At 40.5% G+C, this 20669-nt stretch overlaps 1 protein-coding gene across 20 annotated transcripts in view; it reads right to left on the bottom strand.

Moving 5' to 3' along the window:
• EHBP1 (EH domain binding protein 1) overlaps window positions 1–20669 on the bottom strand; it is a 229740-nt gene that overhangs the window by 38628 nt on the left and 170443 nt on the right. For 2 of the 20 annotated variants that reach the window (XM_074579200.1, XM_074579193.1), the window contains 5 exons: window positions 15014–15161; window positions 8009–8125; window positions 4452–4579; window positions 1641–1782; window positions 1384–1490 (listed from right to left, as the gene is read on the bottom strand). In XM_074579200.1, coding sequence (XP_074435301.1) covers window positions 1384–1490; window positions 1641–1782; window positions 4452–4579; window positions 8009–8125; window positions 15014–15161 — 642 coding nt within the window. The remainder of the gene's footprint in view (window positions 1–1383; window positions 1491–1640; window positions 1783–4451; window positions 4580–8008; window positions 8126–15013; window positions 15162–20669) is intronic. The other 18 variants (XM_074579202.1, XM_074579194.1, XM_074579203.1 and 15 more) reach the window with 13 other exon arrangements.

Raw genomic sequence — 20669 nt, 5'->3', positions numbered from 1 at the left:
TCACCAAACATTTTCAATTGTTTTTCTGTAGATGTGTTTGAAATCATCAATTCAGCTTCACGTACAGGCAACAGGTATAATAATCACATCAGCCCATTATTTCAAATAAAGCCACGTTCAAAGTGAAGGTTAAGGGCATGGCTGGGCTCCCAGGACCAGTAACGAGCACAGAACTTTGAAATTTGGGGTATCTGAATTTAAGCACATTAATTTGGTCCTCCTTTTCTTACACAACAGTCAACAGTATCAGGTCTAATAGAAACCCCTTTTCTAAGTGTCGTATAGCCAGAAAAATAACACCAAAACTCCCTGAGAGCGGCTCCTAAAGAAAAAACAATCAGTCTGGGGAGGTGAGGTGATGTGCAACATACTGCCTTTCATCAACTCTAATTAACTGAAAATAGTATGAAAACTTCCCTAATGTCAGCATGCATAATTCTTAACAATTGTCATTAGAAGAAATGCTGCGTCAGGCCAAAATATCCCAAGAGTTCATGTGTATCATCTGCATATATAATGTGAACTTACTGTGCCAGACCTTTTCAGCTCTGCAAAAGTACAACTGGGCTAAAAATAACTCCGGCTCGGAAAAAGTTTGATGTTTTGGTGTAGATAGGACAGCGGTACCAAAAGCCCTACTCAGCTCTAGATTGCTTCAGCAAAAAATGACAAATGTGTTTAGATAAACTGTGGAGAGCAACAAACGACCACCATCAAAGGCTGGGTTGTGTTTTCAGACAAAAAAAATTCAGGTTAAAACTTGTTCTCCCTGCTTCTGTCCCGCAGCTGTCCATCAAAACCAGCTTTCTCCCTGCGGTCTATCAAATATTTCCCTCACAAATCAATTTTACACATGATCAGCCCATACCCCTACTGAGCTGAACCTCCCCGTTAATTAAGTGAAGAAATTACCATATATATTATATTAATGCAAACATCATTCAGCTAGTAATTCACGGCTGATCTGGATAATGGAAAGGTTGAACACCCATTAACCCAAGCCAACAAAATGGGTTGGCTGAGAAATTCTAGCAGGTCTCATGTGACTCTTCCCTCTAACTGCAGCTCTGCGGTATCTGCTATTGTAATAATTAAAATCCTCCCGGTAGATCAATACTGGAATCTCTTTATGGGAAGTGCCCTGATGGAAATGTCTCAAGGAAGCTGGGGCTGTGGAACTCTGAAAAATTCATTTTTTTTATCTGACAATTATCACCACACTGCAGACTAATTCAACAGTGCACCCCTCTCACTCTGCTTTGAATGCACTGGAGATTGACATCTAAAAAAACCTAACATCTCATTTTAACAAATAAAGGCACTATTTCCACATACAGTTTGGAATTATCAGCAATCATGAAACCAGACAAAAAATTAATATACATTAAGCACTTCATCTTCTGATGGCTTCCTCTGAGTCTCAGTTATCGCAGCCTTCTCCTCATTTCCTCTCTTTGTATCTTCCTGTATTGATCTCTGCCTTTTCATCTCTTGAAAAAAGGGGAAAGACATGTAAAATTATTATAAAGCTTGATATTTATGTATTGAAATGTGGACTTACATTATCGGGTTTTCATATATTTATTGTTAAATATTATTAAATCATAAGATGGGAAAACAGGTTTTATATTTGCTCCTACCTGGTCTGCTCTCCACGTATTGACTGAAAGACTGGAGCTGAGTTTTTCTGACGGTAGAGTCCTTGCTGAACACAACGGGATTTCTAAACCGTTCTGCCGCTTTTTGTAATCGCTCAGCACGATGTTCCTCTGTTCCATTCTGCTAGGAAAAAAAACCCAGACACACAACAGTTTCTTTTGTTTACGAACGGGGGAGACACGAATTCGAAAGGTACGTTTCGGCGAGGGGACAGGACGCAGCTTTTGCAAAGAGGATTTCACAACTCGGGCAGTGCTTTATATAGGATGAAAGTATCAGCTGCGGAAAAAAAAGGAGAAGAGTGATTAACTTTTCCTTTTTTTTTTTTTTTTTTTTTTTCCCGTTTATTTAATGTGTGGTGGCAAGGACTGGCTTTTTGCTATGTGGGCACCCTCCTGCAGGACTCTCTACTTACTTAACAGCCAGCCCTATTAATTGTGAGCAGCGTTTGCCAGCAATTCCGATTTTAACCGAAAAAAATCACTCCTTTGCAACTTGGATTTGCCAAGCGCTGCGCATGCTGCTGCCAAGTAGCGGCGTCTCTACCCCTGAACATGATCTGTATCGGTTGAAAAGCGTGTTGCCTTTAGCCTGTCTCCCTGCCCGGTAAAGAAATCTGTCGTTTTCTGTAGTCCCACAGACTTGTATGACAAGAAGAACTAGTTTCTAATTTTATGCCCATTGAGATAAACCACTAATGCTGGATGAAGGCTAAAAGGTAGGATTATAATACTACCCCACTGAACTGCATTTCATCAGCTATAACTTTCCAAAGCCAGATTTGTAAGTAAGCCCTTTACAGCTAAGGAAACTACAATTATCTTTTCCAGGGCTTCCTATGTTAATACTGGTAACAAATTCAAATGGTTCTATCAACACGAAATATCCCAGAAGACTGAACCACCGCAGTGTGTGGAAACTGCAGATACCGAGGTGCTGTGTACCAAACAAATATTTCATTTTATACCTAATCTTTTATTATTTTTATTAAGTGTTTTGAAAGTAAATAGGGAAAGGCTAAGATGCATGACTAATAGCTAAGCCTGCTGAATGCTGAAACTGGTTATCAAAAGCTACCAAGACTTTGCCCTTCCTCTGCATTGAGACAATCGGTAATGAGGGAGTTCTCCAATGGCCTATTCTCTAGCCTCAAGGAGGCCGGGGATACACAATCCCCAAGGGAAGGTAACAGTTTATCCTTTTCCACAAACACAGAATGCCTCATTTAGAAACGTGTAAACTGCATTTTATTAAAAAACAAATCCACCTCAATGCCGAGAGCTCCATGAGAACAGATGGACACCATATATTCCTTATAATGCCGCCTTCCAACTCTTCCTTAGAAAGACATACGCAGAGATAAACTGCTAAGTTGCACCTTTTGTGGGAGTACCTTAAAAAAAAAAGCAACTCCTTCATGGAAGCTTTTCATAAAGAGAAATACCGTTTTCGTCAGGTTAGGTGATACCAAACTGCCCTAAGAGGCAGCCCACGTGCCATTTGTCGAATTAAGCTTAAAAAAGTATTACTCCTATGTTCTGGATGACTTTTCAGCTGTGCTAATCGGGTGGTTATGATTCTGGTTAAATAAAAGGTGGCTTCCTGTTATTAGCGCAATAACCATCTGACAGCCTAAACCGGCGTCTTTACCAAAATAAACAAACATGACTAATTTTTTAGGCCTGGCAACATGCTAAAATATCAGTGTGATTAGCCAGTAAATCCCATTTTAAGAAACCTTTTTATGACTGGGGACTTCTGCCACTTTACAAATGTATTCCTCTAAGCCCACTAATTCAGTTAGCCTTTTCAATCCATTGTATTATTCTTGGGCCAGCTTCATTTTGCATTAAATCCACTGCAGAAAGCTAAATTGAACGCAAAAATCAGACTTGATCCAGGCTTCCTTTTGTTCAAAGATAGAGACCGAAAGTCCTCTGCTGCTGCCACACACTTTCATCACCAATTTATAGGAACCGACAGTGTAAGGGAAAAGCAATGAAAGTCATTGTTTTGGGACTTCAAAGCATCTCTGTATCTGGGGAAGGAAATCCTTTCAGTCAGCAGCGCTTTCCCCCCAGACTGCAGGTGGGTGAAAAGTTATACCCAACTGGAAGTGCCCCAGAGCCATAGGGATATTAATGACATACAGGGACTATTTAAAAAAAAAAAACATAGAATAGTAAAAACACAAGGGGTCTAATTAAGAAAATGAAACGGGAAATTGATTGGTGGGCGCTTTATGCTGAAGTGGTGAACACTAAGAATAGGCAAAACGACGGCACACTCATGTCTATTTTTCGCAGAAGCACTCGTTGTCAAGCGTCCAAGTATGTATGCCTTTAAAGTGTACCACGGCTTCGTTTTAATGGAGAAAAAAACAGAAGGTCAGGCTTGGGAGGGAAGCAAATCACCGCGAGTCCAATCCTGCTCCCATTAAAGTCAGGGAGAGCCTTGCTGCTGACTGCACCAGCAGCAGGATGGAGCCCCTGTTGTATTTCTGATGTACATGACAACCTGAGCAATAAGAACTGAGAATCGCTTCCTGTATCTCTTACCGTTATGCTGGTGACTAAGGATCAAGATAAAAAAAGAAAGAAAAAAAAAAAAAAGGGAAAACGTGTTGATTAATCAACAGGAATAACCCAGTGCTTTGCAACTGTGCTCCCATAAAGATTTTCCGCCTTTCTTACTGGGAAGGATTTGATAAGAAATCATTTTCCTCCTCACAAAGTACAAACCCGAAATCGGAACACACAGGTACTGAGACAAAAGCATTAATCAAAACTTACCTTAATGTCTTGCTCTGAGCTATCAGTTACAGCTTTCTGAGCAGCACTGGAGAGTGAATTTGCCACCTGTGGCTGAGCTTCTAGGAGCTTCTTCAGCTTCAAATCCACCAACTTACTGTTTTGTTCTGCTAAATATGCAAATACCACACACAACAGAGTGAGATGCATTTAAATGCAGAGTCGCTACAACAATGTAGCAATTTAAAAGGTAGATTTCATTCACTTTGCTAACATTTCCAACTTAAAAAGTAAAAGCTAGAAGGAAAATATTTTTTTTTTTTGCGATTCGAATTGGTATAGATTTGTGTAACACACGTAGATAATGCCTAAATTCTCTCAAAAAATATACGTAGCACTCAGCTGAACAAGTAAGTGTGCTTGAAGACAGTAGATGAAAAAACACTGAAAGCAGACAATGTTTACTTTAAGTTGCTCCCAACCTGTACATACCTATACTTTGGCATAAACACACACTTAAAGAGCCATTTATTTTAAGATGACATATAACAATTTATCACATATTCTAAGTACTGATAACCCCTCAAGTTTATGAACTACTAATTCATCCTAAGGCTCCTTGGCACAGCTTCTCAATGTTAAAATTTCGGTATCAAAAGACAGCTTTCTAGTAATATTTTACTATGATTTATAGAACACATTGAAGCCATAAAAGCCATAAAATATATCTTTGAGCCACTTCGTAATTGCATCAAAGGGACAGATTTGAAGTCTGCCGAAGCCCCTAAATTTTTTTCATTGGTTTTAGCAACTTGGACCAGAGACCAAAGAAAGAAGAGCTGAGAATTTTATCTCCCAATAGTGTTCATTCTGTATGTGACCATTGACTATATGAGCTTGTAACACACCTACACACACAGATACCTACACACACATAGATGATGAGGAGAAAGGTGTTAATAACAAACCACAGCGCAGCTCTGTGGAGCTAACCCTGGGTAGGAAGGCAGAGTAACGCTGGGGCAGAAGCCCCCAGACATACTCTACATGCAGCACCATGCGAGAAACCACCCCTGGAAGGGAGCAAATGCAGCATCACCTGCGGATATTATGCACGTACATCTGGGCCGTGGGTTAAAACCAGAGAAAATAGCGGTCACTACGTTTTTCTATAGGCACAGCCTGATTTTTTCACTTCTAGCTGGTGTGGGAAGCAGAGCCATGACTGTTTTGCCACACAGCTCCTTCCAGGGTTTGGACCGCTCCCCGATTCACGTTAGCCAAAATATTTTTGGCGTGCTGGCAATCAAATGATGCCTGCCTCCAGCAGCAACGGGCTGGGCCGGGTTATGACGAAGGATAGTTTCCCTTTCCTCTGGCACACCCAGTCAGGGTGCCCTTAATTGAGGCTCACATGTAAGTACATGCACATTCTCCTGGGTTTATACATAAACACCATGTAATAACTATGATATAAGAGGTTCACATTTTATCAGATACATTCACAGCAGTGTATGGTAGCAGGACCGACAGACAGACAGATGCAATATTTAAAACCAACAACTGTCAGCAAAAATAATTTTAAAAAGTTTTCTCTTCTTGAGAGAGATAGGAGGGACTAAGATTCAGTAGGGGACAAATTAATTAAGATTCTCATAATGCTCCCAAATGTGAAATGTCCCTTACAGTTTTGCGTTTAGGTGCTCCCAGGAGATTCAGCCTTTGTTAGAACTTGGTATGAATTGGCAGAATCCCACCGAAATCTGTGTACGCTGATTTCTATCACAGCATTAGAATGCTTTCTGTATTACTGCCCATCCCCTTCCTGACTCGTTTGTCCCTCAGGCTACTGTGCAGATAGAACTGCAAAATGATGTTCCAAGCTTTTTCCAGAACATCTTCCCATGGTGAAGATGAAGTGCTGGGGAGTGGGTTTGTATCCCAGAGAACGTACCTCTCAAGAAAAAAGGCCCATAGAAATAAGTGTTGGTAAGTCACTGGGGCTATGTGACAGGAATATTCATTTACTGATTTTCTATTTCTCCTAAAAAGAACCAGTAATTATTGGAAATGTATCTGACAGGATTCTGCTCTAAATCAGCTTAATTCAAATGCTGGAAACACTAAATAAATTTTCTTATGTGTTTGGAAATCCTCAAATGAAAAAAATAAAGGACATGACAAATCTTTCGCATTCAAAAAAGACTAGAAAGAAAGTGCTATATACACATCATTGTTGGTTTAAGTTACAAAGAGCAAACACTAAATGAAGTCATAGAATTATACAATCGTGGAATGGTTTGGGTTGGAAGGGACCTTTAAAGGTCATCTAATCCAACCCCCCTGCCATGAGCAGGGACACCTTCAACTAGATCAGGTTGCTCAGAGCCCTGTCCAACCTGACCTTGAATGTTTCCAGGGACAGTGGGCATCTACCACCTCTCTGGGCAACGTAGGCCAGTGTCTCACCACCTTCACAGTAAAGAATTTCTTCCTTTTATCTAGTCTACATCTACGCTCTTTTGATTTAGTGTATTATGGGCTACAAATGTGGGTCCAGTTGGCACGGGCAGAACAAAGTGAGAGGATACTGTAAGAAGTTCTGTCTTGTATGGCCATTCCCCCAATGTTGTCCTGTGCTGGCCACACTTCTCCAGGCTGGAGATACCCTGCAGGGAGCAGGAACGCTGCGGCAGAGAAGCACCCATTCTACAGAGAGGCCTTCAGCAATCCCCAGGGCTGCTGGGAACAGGCAGAGCTGGACAGAGAACAAACTCCTCTGGCAACCTTCTGGGAGCAGAGGAGCCCCTCACTGATGGGCAATTACCTGAAAGTCTTTGAAGATCTAGCACCTTTTTAATTAAGCATCTCCCCTGTAAGATCTTTACACCTTTATCTTCTGCAGAGGAACCTCAACTCCAGTTTTGTTTGATTACTATTTTTGAAAGGGGAAATACCACTACCATGATTTATTATTCCTTGACCAGCATGTGCTAAGATTAAAAAGACATTTCTACAAGAATACAAATGCTTTTAAAATGTGTTATTAGAAAATCTCTTACTTGAACTTTCTAAAGCAAAGATTCTGTTCATATTTATAACTCCACGTCCCCACTAGAGCAACCAGGTCTAAACACAAGAACTGGTCCCCAGGAAAGAACCAGGGGGATACCAAGCCTACATGGAAAGAGAGAGACATGTTTGCTTCTCTTCACTGAGCCCATGGACCAGATGTCAGTGCAGAGAGTGGCAGTGATTTTCCACTCCTCTGGCCCACCTACCTTGCTTTGCTGGGACAAGCCAGGTAGGGTGATTTCAGGTGGCTCTGCTTTATAAATCTGGCCTGGGGTCCCCTTTCCCAGGAAACAGCAAGAGACATTTAAATTTGCCATTGTTGGAAATAATGATTTTGTTGCTGATTTTAAATTTCAAGTAAACGTGAATGCAAAATATTTAAAAAGAATAAGCATTAGGGTTTAAAGGACCTGAAAAGGCACAAAGGAATAAAGCTATGACAGAGAGAAAGAGCACATCAGTACTTATATGATGATGGAGTGTTAGTCATGCAAAATACACAAAATAGCCATTATTTAAATTACCCGTTGAATCAAGGTCATTTTCTAGGTTAGTAAGCTCATCTCCACCTCCAGTAACAGAGCATTCAGGAACCTCCTCGTTAGTATCTATCTCAATATTATCATCATCCTCATCCTCATCTGTAGGAATATACAGCATTAAGGTTAGTATTTTCTTATGTACATGCACCACATCACTATAAAAAAAATGAATGCTTTAGAGAACAAGCTGAGTTACGATAAAAATGCAAATCATTAAATAAGTCTCCAAGGAGATTTCACTCTGTCCACTCATGGATTTATCTTTAAACGGATGCAATTCAATATACACACAGGGGGCTCTGCTGGAAACCCCTGCCACAATAAAGGTAGAGTCTGGCCTCAGCAGTGGCTGCTCTCTGGGCTGAATCTCTGGCTAACTCTGAAAGGCACACACGCTTTTCCTTGTAACTTGAGTCAAAATACTTTCCCCTAGGCTCCCGGTTCTCTATAACACAGAGTGGGTGCTGAAGCCCGCATAGGGCAGGTTTGGATGGGTCTGGCCAGCAGAAGGACCTAGGAGCTGCAGTCTTCTGCGAAAGGCAGCAGCTCCAGGTACTGTTTCCCAGCTCGGTGAGACTTGCTGCTCCTTACTTTGCACAATATATCACAGTGATCGCTGTACCTTGCTTAGGAGCTAGCGTCTCCTACCGCTTCTGAGACGAGGGGGAAAACTACCACCTGGACCATCACGCTTCACAAGCGCGGACCTCAGGTTGTAGCAAGAGCACACTCAGAGATTGCTGCCCTACTGCACCACTCTGAATCAGCGTCGTTTGTAAGCTACATACATTTAAAATAAATAATAATTGTAATTATACTTTATACCTTTTATGGGATCTTTCTACCGAGTTTCTCAGAGCAGCTTATGAATATCACTTGTAAATGAGCCCCATAATGTTTTATGAAGTAGGTGATTATTATAATTACAATTATGATGATGATGTAGGTAAATTATGGCACAGAAAGAGTAAGTAACCTGAGGAAGATCAAACAGCAAGTGCTGAACTGTGAAGCAGATCCCAGAAAAAATCCTGACTCACATTTTCAATACAAATATATAATGAAATTAAAGTCCATAAAAGCTAGATGAGTACTTTCAAAGCATGGAGTTGCATTGCATTTACTCACTTTTAAGTCTCATATCAAATGCTATCTACACTTGTTCAGACTTAGATGAACACTTTTTTCCTATGTATGTATGCATGTGTGTAAAAATGACCAAAAAGAAAAGGCTGGAGTGTGTCTGGAGAAAGAAGACACATATAGTAACTAAAGGAACTTTAAAATACTTCACAATAGGAAAAAAATACTGATTGTAATTACAGGACATTGGTACATTCAGACACCATATAAACAAAAAGGATCCTAAACATAGTACCAAGATGCCATAATCCTGAATATCAGAAGCTTGGGGAAGTTTGGACCAGGTACACTAAACCTTATCCCCAGACTTGAAGTTTGCACTTCCAGCCCCCACTGCTGACACAAAGGTCAAACAGTTGTTTCTTTTCTTTACCTCTTTATCTCCACAGTCCCTACAATTCTCATTTTAGGAGCCTGTTGACTTTTTTTGTATGTCTGCTACTCTTTTCTAACCATGCTCCCTCAATTCCTCTGTAATTAATCTATGTCTTTGGCAGACCTCTGCCGGTTCAGGGTAAGGCTGCGACAGACAGGCACAAAGAAGTTTCCATTTTAGTGAACTATTCAACAGGTTGCCCAGAGAAGCTGTGGCTGCCCCATCCCTGGAGGTGTTCAAGGCTAGGCTGGATGGGGCTTTGAGCAGCCTGGTCTAATGGGAGGTGTCCCTGCCCATGGCAGGGGGTTGGAACGAGATGATCTTTAAGGTCCCTTCCAACTCAAACCATTCTGTGATTCTATGATCTGTTGCATGTACAATGGAGCAGCCATCTGTGAAGCAGGACCCCTCCATTTCAGCTGACCACCATGACTTCCCAGGCCTCCTCTCCACTCATTCTCACTGGTCCCTGGAAGAGTCAGCTTTCTTCCAAACTGACCCAGCTTGAGTCAGATGGATGGAGAAGATGATCTCTCCCTAGGCAAACCAGGATCTCTGACCAGACCTGGGACCTGACAGATGGTGCTTCAGGTGGGCAGAAACAGGACATTCTGCGACATTCCCACAGATGGTTCTGTGATCTGGACTCTAGTTGTTTCAGGTAGCACAGAGGTAGGTCAACAAAGTAGAAGAGTGTGATCATCATGAAGTGGAGATTGGTATGGGGTAAAAAGGAGACTGAAGAGGAAACAGACTGGTAAAGCAGCAACAGTAACGATTCTGAAGCTTTGAATTTTCTTCAAAGCATCTCTACTTTTTCTAATGAAGAGCTAGACTTCTCACATGATTTTAAGTCCTTCCTGATGGTGTCAGAGAAATTCAGTGGCACTCAGGCCATGGTACCCTCAAACACACCCTGGAGCTCACAGTGGCACACTAAAGGGCCATGGGCAATTCGGAAGGGGTGAAAGAGAAAGAAAGAGGGACACCGCCGCAGCAGAGGGAAACCAAATCCACCTCGAGCCTTGAGGCAGGCAATGACTTTCCAAAGCACCCAAAGAAGTCAACTCGCAAGGTCAGCTCACCACTACCAGCAGGATGCTGGATGTGTCAAAACAATCTAAACAGGATGACAGGGTTTAAGATCGCTGCACACTAAGGGAATGCTTATATTAGATTATTTGATTTTCTTTAATTTAATATAGCCAGATGAGATCAGAGGCACTGTCTTTGACACCACCATTTTAGGTAACAAAAGAGATGGGAATGTCGGAGACACCAGTTCCTGGTGTCAGATAATGACCTGACCCAGTATTTAATTTAAAGTTGGAAGGCTTCAACTGAATATGATTATCAGGGCATTTACACTTTATTAAAAAAAATAATATTCAATTAAAAGTATTCATTTGAAGTAATTTCAGAAATTTTCAAGTATCTTTCAAAATCTACAGATTACTTGTTTTAAACTACTCCAGTGTTTTTTTTCCAGTCCAATGTTCTTCCAGTGTATTAAAAACAGAAATGTGTTTAGGGAGCATGTTACAACAAGATTTTGCAATTATAAATGATAAAAGGAACAACATGACGAAGAGATAACAGATATCTTTTACGAAAAGAACAAATTACTAGTGTGAAAAACTTAAAGCACTTGGTCTAGAACCAGGGCACGTATTTAAAAAAGTACTAAAGAACTGCTTCCTTGAAAAGTATGTAAATGGGGATCCTAGAAAGACAGCAAAGTTTTACCATGTCATGAAGAAACGAACAAATTAAAGATGAAAGATTAAGTCAACAACTAAACAGCACTGACCATTACCTACACAGCCTGGAACTGCAGACTGGACTGAAGAGAGCGAAAAAAGAACCTTTCAGAGGCAAACGGAAATGCCAGAATACCGGTGGAAAAAAAGATCCAGAGGCATTTTATAGCTTGTATGCCTTGCTATTCAGATTAAGCTCAGGCTTAATTTGTGGTTAAACTGATGTTCTCTTGACTTGGTTTAAGCTTGTCCCCATGTGAAGGAGTTGCAGCAGACTGCATCAATTTCAAGATGAAATTAAAAAGGAACAATTTTCATAGAGAGGTAAAAGCGTCGATGGGGGCTGGACCACATTAGTGGGAGAAGCGTATGTAAGCTGTCACTGGAGCTGTATGAACAGTACCTGCTCTTTAGGGAAGCTGCCTCCAGGATTGTCTCTGGGAAATCCTTCAAGCTTGGGGATATTCAGATATTTACTGTATATTTGTACTTTCAGGTACAGAGTTCACGTTAAGGCCACAGGATGTGACAGGAGCATCTGAACAGTGATGGAGGAAGCAAAGGTGGGGAAGGGAAGAAATGCAGAGTCGAAATACTGGCTCAGTGTACAAGAAAGCAGATGTCGGGACAAGCAAGTGCAGCAGCAACTGCCAACAGATACAAATATGGCCAGTTAAAAATATTCAGTCAAGGACTTAACACTGTTTTATGAGTTGGAGACTAAGCACGATGAGTAAGCCTGAGCTACTATGTACACTTCCTCCAAATCATTGCTTCAGAAGCAAAATCTGTAATGTACCCTGAAAACTTTAAGCATACAAGTGCAATACAATGCCAGCTGGCTCTCTTGGGTAAGTTTTTTAACTGCAGTACACCTTTCCAGCTTTTGTTACTAATTCCAAATTTTTGAAAGCTTTTTTTTTGTTTTACAGTGCATTTGGATGCTGCTTCTCCTGTATTTTTTCCTCCCTGCTCCTCTAACATCTCTTTTCTCTGTTGTTCCTGTGCTCATTCTCTTCACCCCTCCCAGTTTTGCCAATTTTTGGCACTTTTTTCACCAAAGCCTCTTCCCACTGTGCTTGTCTTACCCCATGTCCTCTCCATTGTTCCCTCCCTCCGCTGCTGGCTCACCACCTCCAGATCCCAGCCACATCCTCATAAAGACGCCATCTCAAAGAAAGGATGGAGATGTGCCAGAGAGTAAAGAAAACACACTACTGAAATCCCAAAAGAGTAGACAGGTGTCCCACTGCATGGGGACAATACCTAGATAAGATGTCAATTCCTTTGTCCCGTCGCTGCTGGGAAAAGGGAGGATATTTGGATTCCTATCTCGATGCTGTCCCTGGACCTATCTCAAGGCATTCGCTTATCAGCCTGAAGCTAGTAGGACATCTAATAAATTTGAAGCTGCCATCCCAAACCCTCTGGCAGTTGGCAGGAAGAAGTATTTTCTGTCTCACATGCCAAATAACCTATGAAAAAGACTGGATTTCGTAGCAAAGGACGCTGCTTATCCAGGAAAGTTTCAACTTGCCATAGGCATTTGAGTTTTTCAGACCATGATTAAATAAAGCCTTTTAACAGAAAATGTAGCACCACTGCCAAAGCATGAACCTCTTAATGAGCATACAGAAACACTGAAAGAGATCACATTTTTACCTACACTAGTGAGAAAGAAGTTAATCTTTAAAAGCTCTAAAATCCCAAAGCTGAAATGTCACTTTTTTTCTGGGACAACTGAATTGAGAGAGAGAAAAATGATTTGGTACATTCCCTTTTTGTAAATTAAAATGTAGTAATCAATGTAGAAGAGATTAACAAAGCATAATGGACAAGAGAGCTTGGAAGACATAAGATATTACTATAAGCTTGTCTTGGGTATTGTACAGGGAATACAGGACTACACACAGAGAAAAACCTACATGTGAACACAGTCAGAGGCAACATTCAGAATCCAGTTGTAATAAGGAGACCATCTATTAAATCCTAATTTTTGGTGGAAATCAAAAAATGAAAAAGACTAAACCCAGAAATAATTGTATTTGGCTTATAAAGTGTTGGTGCCATTTCACATAACTACTCCATTGTAGAAGAATTAATTTCTTGGGTGGAGATGTAGCATGGCACCTGAAATGTGCCATAAGGAAACCTTTTGAGAATGAGTAAGTAGAAGGAACTGCTATAAAATGCACAGTGACATGAAAAGAGCAGAGAGGAATAACAGAAGTTAGGGAATGAAGACTGGAAGTCCAAGAGAAGTGGAAATAGCCTGGCCAACCTGCTGTATGAACAAAGAAAAATCAAGGTAGGAAATAGAAACCAAGGTGATAAACTCAAAGCACATGCAAAAGTAGAAAGCTGTGAAATTGTTATACTGGATAAAACCCAACAGGTATAGTGGTGATAAACTTTACAAACAAGTTGTCATCAGTATTGGTACTGTCTCCTCCGTTAATAACTGAAACTCTCTGAGTGCATATGCAATCTATATAGATACACACTTTTACTCAGGATATTCCGAGAAAGCGTACCTTACTTGGAAGGGAGAGATGGCAGGAACAGCTATGTACAGGCATGATAAAACAGTGAGGAGGAAGTGATTAAATAATGTAGGATGGGGAGTCATAAATTGTGAAGAGGGATGAAGAACACCATAGTCTACTTAATATACACATACTGCGCCATTTTGCTCAGCCCGTCTTACTCCCTCCCCATTGAGGATGTAATTTTGCTATTTATCACGAAAGAGAATTCTGTTGGCAGGCTTGGTTTACTGGGCAAAGAGAGGAAAACTGAAGACCAGACCCAGAGGGAGATGTAGGACTAACTGCTTTTCTCTTTGGTGTAGGGTTTAGGGTGCAATAAGACTATATTTAAACATATATGCATATAAAATACATGTAGTAGAGAAGAAAAAAATATTGTTGAATCTACATGCACTGTGAATGTAAAGCTGGAATTTCCTGACACTTTGGCTTACAATTACGTGTTAGTATGAGATGTTTCTCATACGAACAATTTACCCTTAGAATATGTAGGTGACACTAAAAGAGCAAGAAGCCTGTACTGAAACGGGTGCTCAGCGCCCATTTGAGTTTGAGTGACACTACATTACTCCAGCTCGTAGCACTGGCAGGTATATGCATTTGAATGACATTTCAACGTCAGTTTAATAACATTATAGCAATATTACAACTCAAAACCTGTAAGGGCAAGTGGTATGTCAAAAGACGGCCATTTAAAATCAAAAGGTTGTTGCCCCCCACTTCCCATTGACCGCCTTTAACATTCTCTTCCCAAGCAGAATACATTTAATACAAAATAAAGTTTCTTAAGTTTTTACAACGTTGTTTTCCCCTAACATTATGTCCATGCTCCTTTATAAAAATATATACCAAAGAGATTTTAACCAACAATCAGAAAATTCTAAAAAACTGCGGGATATGACAAATATGTAAATAACAGGCCAATATGAGCTACTTGTTCACATAACATCTTCTTCTTTCAATCACATATACGCTTCTCTTTTAATTGGTGGAAATTAAGTGACACAACATTGATTTAGGAAACATATCTAAAGCCAGGTCTTTTGAAACGTGGACCTGACGAACAACAATATTTTGAAGTGTGAATAAAACTGATACCCAAAAAGGTCTCTGGTTCCTAGGTTGCCAAAGGAATAAGATAGAAGGTTCCTCAGCTCACCTCCAGATGCCTTTGACCTTTCTTTCAACTTTTCTGCAGCCATTTCACTGTAGCTAGGAAGTTCTGACATCTTCACTCCAGATCGAGCTTCTGCTATTAGCTGACGAGCTCTCTCTCTCAGCTGCCGACGCCGCTCTTCATCTTGCTGCTAAGATATATTGAACAGTTGCCAACTCAGTAATTGACAGAAATGCAATTTCATTCTCAATCTGATCATCATGATAGTAACTGGTTTACAGCATGGTGCTTGGCCCACATTATAAATAGGATGCTCGATATCAGTTGGGTGTCATACCACAACTTTTAAAGACATCCATGAATCAGATTATTTTTTTAAAGCATTCCCCAAATTATTAATGCATTACAAACCTAATTATTTGCAATTTGAAGCATTTATAAATTCTGTTCTATAAAAATACCTTGATGAAAATTCTCAGACACTTTTGTCTCAAAGTAGTAACTACAAAAAGTTTTACCGTGGCTATAAAAATGGTTTTCCTAAATTGAATTACTTGTTTGGGTAGTATTCTCTCATAGAACTGAAATGAGAAGCCAAATGTTGCTCTGGGTTACTCCAATCACCAAAGCTGACTTCAAAGTGTAAAGTGACATTGAATCTGAGGCATGGAAAGGAATCTAATCCTTTGACTTCAGTGGATACATCTTTTAAAAAAAATAAACTAATGAAAATTAATGAAAGAACAACAGATGCTAGAGCAGGAAAGACTTTTCGTTGCTTTAAAATATCCTACTGGTGGGGCTTTGGTCAGTAATTAAAGAGACCGTATTGGACCCATCCCAGATAGTGCTGTCCCACTAAAGCTCGTAACTATCTTAGAAGCACAATAATATTTCAGTTACATAAATGAGCAAAGTTCTACTCCATGAAATTTTGGAAAAGACTAACCCACCATACTGAAAAAAATAATTAATAAAATATAGCTATAAGAATCCATTAATCCATAAGGGAAACAATTTAAGTTTTCCCCTTAAAAATAGGATTTTTTTCCAAAGTTAGCATAGTTTTCCTCCTAAAAATGTGATTATTTTTTTTTCAAAGTTAGGACTGTTTTCCCCCTCCCCTCAATATTAAAAGCGCAACAAAGTCAGCGTTTGGCTTTAAGTCACATCTGGCGGTAAGTTCACATTATTGACATAATGACCAGGATAAAACCCAGGTACAGGCAGCTGACCTGAACTAAGTGGAATATAACAAACTGCCTAATTTTGGAGAGGCGTCCTGGCAGCCTTCCCACCAGCCCAGAAACTGAGCATCCCACACCTGCAGATGCTGCTGAGAGCCGCTGCTAAGTGCTATTTAGTTTAAGCAATCATTAATAAAACGAGTGCAAAATACTAATTAGGTACATTTTACCCATTTCCATGTAAATTGTTTGTTTGTAGCTATTTACTCAGCATTGTTGTCGGCACAATAGAAAAAATGCAAATGACTTGAATCCGAATGCAGCCCTAATGGGACTTTCTGTTTATAACCATTAGCCCAGAGGTGTGCTGTAATTCAATCCTCAAGCAGCAAGATTTAGCCTCATTAACAGCTTGCATGGGCAGGTTACAACTCATAAAACCCTACAGTAAACAAAGTATATGGACACAGCACAATATCTTGTCTCTGAGTGACAGAGCCCTGATTCCCTATCAGATTGCCTGGATTTACTTTGCTCCTAATGTCCTTCCCCTGGAAAGACAATTCTGCCAGGGCCCTGCAAGGCAGCGGGATGGCACATGGGCTTTGTTTGCTTTCTCCCCCTTTAACTTCCCAGAGCAACAGTTCTATCAAGAACTTATTTGGTAAAGTACACATTCGAAAGGTAACTGGAAAGCTTCCCCCCTCCTCCTATCCACTATCCATTTAAATCCATTTTTACTGATCGAGCAACCGGTTTTATTTTGACCCACGGTATTCGGTAACATAAATTACATTGAATTTCACATGAAATAAAACCGCTCAAAACTCTACTATTTGTAATTCCTGGGATATAGGAACTTGTGGGTTTGATCTGAACGATTTTTTTAGGAGGAGTGTGCAAATTTAAATGAAGATTCCCACGTGGTTTAACGTCAAACAATTTAATCTACTATAGCCCATGTAATTCAAAATAGGGTTACGTGTTTGTGACAAACCGGCCCTAAACCGAGCAGGCTGATTCCCCCCTCTCCTTTTCTCCCCTCCTCCTGAAAGAGAACTTGTATCCTGAATTATTAGCATAGTCATTAACATCCCGGGGATCTCCAAGCAAACACAGATTATTGCGGCTTGTGTTTGTGCTGATTAAGCCAATCACCACCAGCGGATAAGAGAAAAACCAGCCGGGTTCTTGCTTAAATTCAATTCAGGTATTTGAACCCTCGGTTACTGAGCTCGGTGGAGGAAACACTGGTGGAACGAGCAATGGAACCAAGAGCAGAAAAAGTAGGGAGATTAAGTTTTGAGGTACAGAACAATTATTAAACGGCAAATCAAACCCCTAGATGTTGGAAAGGAAAGTGCTCGGGAGAGGTACGGAGGCATGAACATAGATATTAAAAAAAAAAAGGGACACACAAAGAAAAGCTCCGCACCAAGAAAGGACCATGCAAACACACCTACAGCGAATTTTTTTCCTGTACAGTTGAAGAGAAAACTCAGTAAAAATCTTTCGCCCTCTGACATGAACTTGACATGCCAAAGAGACATTAAAGTTTGCTCTGTTATTTTCCCCCAATTACTTTGTAATGGTCTAAAGATCTGCCACGCGGATGCACGGCAAGGAAAACTTCACCATTTAAGGACAAACTCTTCAAGAATAAGTAATGTAATTCCTTGTTTCCCTCCTATAAAAATGTATTGGTATGCAATTTTTATATTTCACAGTTCACCGACATCTCGGCAAGCTTTCTTCCACTGCTTCAATGGTGCTACTTTTAATTTTATCCTCCTTAGTCCTAGTAATTAAAGTGATCAGCAGTGGCATCCCAACGGCTTTGACACAGCTACAACCCCCTAGCAGACTCCGGCTTTTAAGGGGAAGGGGAAGAAAAAAAAAAAAAGGCCGGGAGTTTCATTTCACTGGAACAAGAAAATCAAGCTTCTCCAATCCTCAACTTTATCCAATTGTTCTTTCAGCAGCCTTTGGATCTTAAGAAACAAATAAAAATGGCTGCCATTAGGGGGTCCTTTTTGTACTTGCCGCAGACGGCAATGACTGACATTACTTTGGCCAAAAATGATCCCGTGGATTTGGGGAGGTGAATTCGAACGTGAAACGCTGGCGGGGCGGTTGCCGAGATCATTACCCGGCCGGCGACGTCGCTCGGCGGCGGCAGAAGCTGAGAGCTGACCAACTCACTAAAATACTGAGAGTGGTGGAGTTTTGCAGGGGGAAAAACCAAACCCCAACCACTCCCCAAACCCCCCATCTCCTTACATCACTAAAAATTCTGCAATCTTCTCACGTTTTCAAAAAACCCCCACCCCCTGCCAGGGATTTTCAGTCATCCTTTGGCAGAATTTTGGGAGGATCCAAACTGAGATTACACCAGAAGACTGATAACGTAATATCCTCTCCCTATAAAAAAATATAATCCTGTGAGCGGCATTTATGTGATGTTTAAAAAGAAAATTCTTTACCGTGTCCATAGACTGGGGGGGAAGGGGAAAAAAAAAAAAGTGGTAAATTAGTGATACTCCACAGCAATGAAATTAAACCAGAATTGTACCCATGAGGGGGGGCGATTCCTGTAGCTGTAAGGTTTCAAAATTGTCCGTGGTCTGCCCCGAGTGCAGACTACATCTAAGAGAAAGAACTTGACTGCCACCTCTTTCATCATTAGACAGGAAGAACGGCTCTGTTATTAGCCATTCAGAAAGAAAAAGACTTCTGTGCTTGTCCAGAGGCAAGGATTACCAAAATGTACCTATTCAGTTAGTAGAGAAGACAGAATAAAAAAAAAAATAAAAAAAAATAAAATTACACGAGCTTTAAAGGTTTGGGCAGGCCGGGTTTTACTGTGACCTTGATCGGCTCTTGTTTGAGTAAATAGGATTTGGGATGAAACATTAAAACTGTTTAGCAGAGCTTTTCAAACCATTTCAAACTTTTCTTGTGTTGGTTTATAATATAACCAGACATGCTTGTAAATGGTCACACCTGCTCATTTCTCTGGGGATGGCCTGATCTCTGCCTTTCCTAACAAAGAAAGGACGGGAGAAAAAAAATCAGCCTTTCTTGTTGCAAAACAGAGTGGAAAGTCAAAATCTTTCTCAAGTTTGTCCCATCTGGTCAGATTAAATCTTTGATCACCCCGGGGACCACATTTATGTTTGGTCTCTACTACCGTTTCAGAACAGCTCAAAATACACAGGTAGCAAGCACAATACGAATCATTAAGCCGAGAACACTTGACATAAACAAAAGTGGATTTGGATTTCTGTGGCTCTTCGGATCGTAGGAAGTGGTCAGCAAAGACAGACAAACATCTTAGATATTTTCTGCCTGGTGTCTACATCAGCTCCCTTACTACCAATAAACTCCATGTGGCTTGAACATATTTTTTCATGAATGGGTATCACAAAAAGTATCCAATCGCTTGTCATAGAGAAGGAGATCTACAGCACCGATGGACTAATGAGACAAGACGTAATGAAAAGACAAGTAGTCCAAAGTCTAAAACTGGAGGAATCACAAACAGTGTCTTAACAAAGCCGTCCCCTTTAAGAAAAAAAAAAGCCCCGAAAACCCACAATAAAATAGGGTTGTGTGGCTGTAAAATGGAAAACATCGCCCTAAAACTGGCAGGTATTTTTAAAGAATAGTTAGCCAGCAGTTTTTTCTTTTTATTTCTTTTTATAATACAATCTATGTTCTGGAAAACGTACGCTTCACTTGGTACAGCATTTCTCGTGTGAAGAACGCTGGCTGTAGAAAAACGATCCATTGAAAATTTAATTCCTTGTGTCATTGTGAAAGTGAGAAACTCTTAGTTTACTGAACGTAAAAAAAAAAATATAAATATATATTTGGAAAAAAAAAAAAAGAACGGCTGACTAAGTAAGTATCACCTTGTGCTACATCCAAGGCCTCTTGCTGGTTGTCTGGCTGCTCTTTTGTAGGCAAAAAGGAGCTGAACGCTCTCTGGCTCCTTAGATCTGGCCCAACAAATGCACTGCCAGTCATGCACATGGATCCAGCTTAAAACCCAGTGTGAGCCTAAAAGAAGCTAGTCAAACTGGCACCTACTCATGCAGAAGGAGATAGATTTGTCATGACAGGCTGATTATTCAATGTAAAGAAACAGTTTAGCTTTTCTAATCTGGTACAAATACATCTTTCTCAGAGAAAAAAGTAAAAGGTCTACCAGTTCAAGTATTTAAAGTAAAGAAACCAACAAAAAAAATTGTAACGTCAAAGTGAACCATAGGTATTTGCGCTAGAGCATTCTGCAAAACAGCCCTGCAGTTCTATTCAGATAAATAAGATTTAACCCATTTAACCCTTGAGGAGCCGCACATCTCCGCGAGGACCCAAGGCGAGCATTTCTATTTCACACTGTGCTTGGCTCCGCGCCAAGTTTTCCGGACAGGCTGAAATGTCTAATTCCAAATACTCTTTTCTGGTCTTCCTCCCTCCGCTCGCCCGCCTGCCCGCGCCGAGGGGAA

The sequence above is a fragment of the Larus michahellis genome, chromosome 3 (genome assembly GCF_964199755.1).
Source record: "Larus michahellis chromosome 3, bLarMic1.1, whole genome shotgun sequence".
Lineage (NCBI taxonomy): Eukaryota > Metazoa > Chordata > Aves > Charadriiformes > Laridae > Larus > Larus michahellis.
The sequence above is the reverse complement of the archived record's forward strand: the minus strand, read 5'-3'. Positions and strand labels throughout refer to the sequence as shown.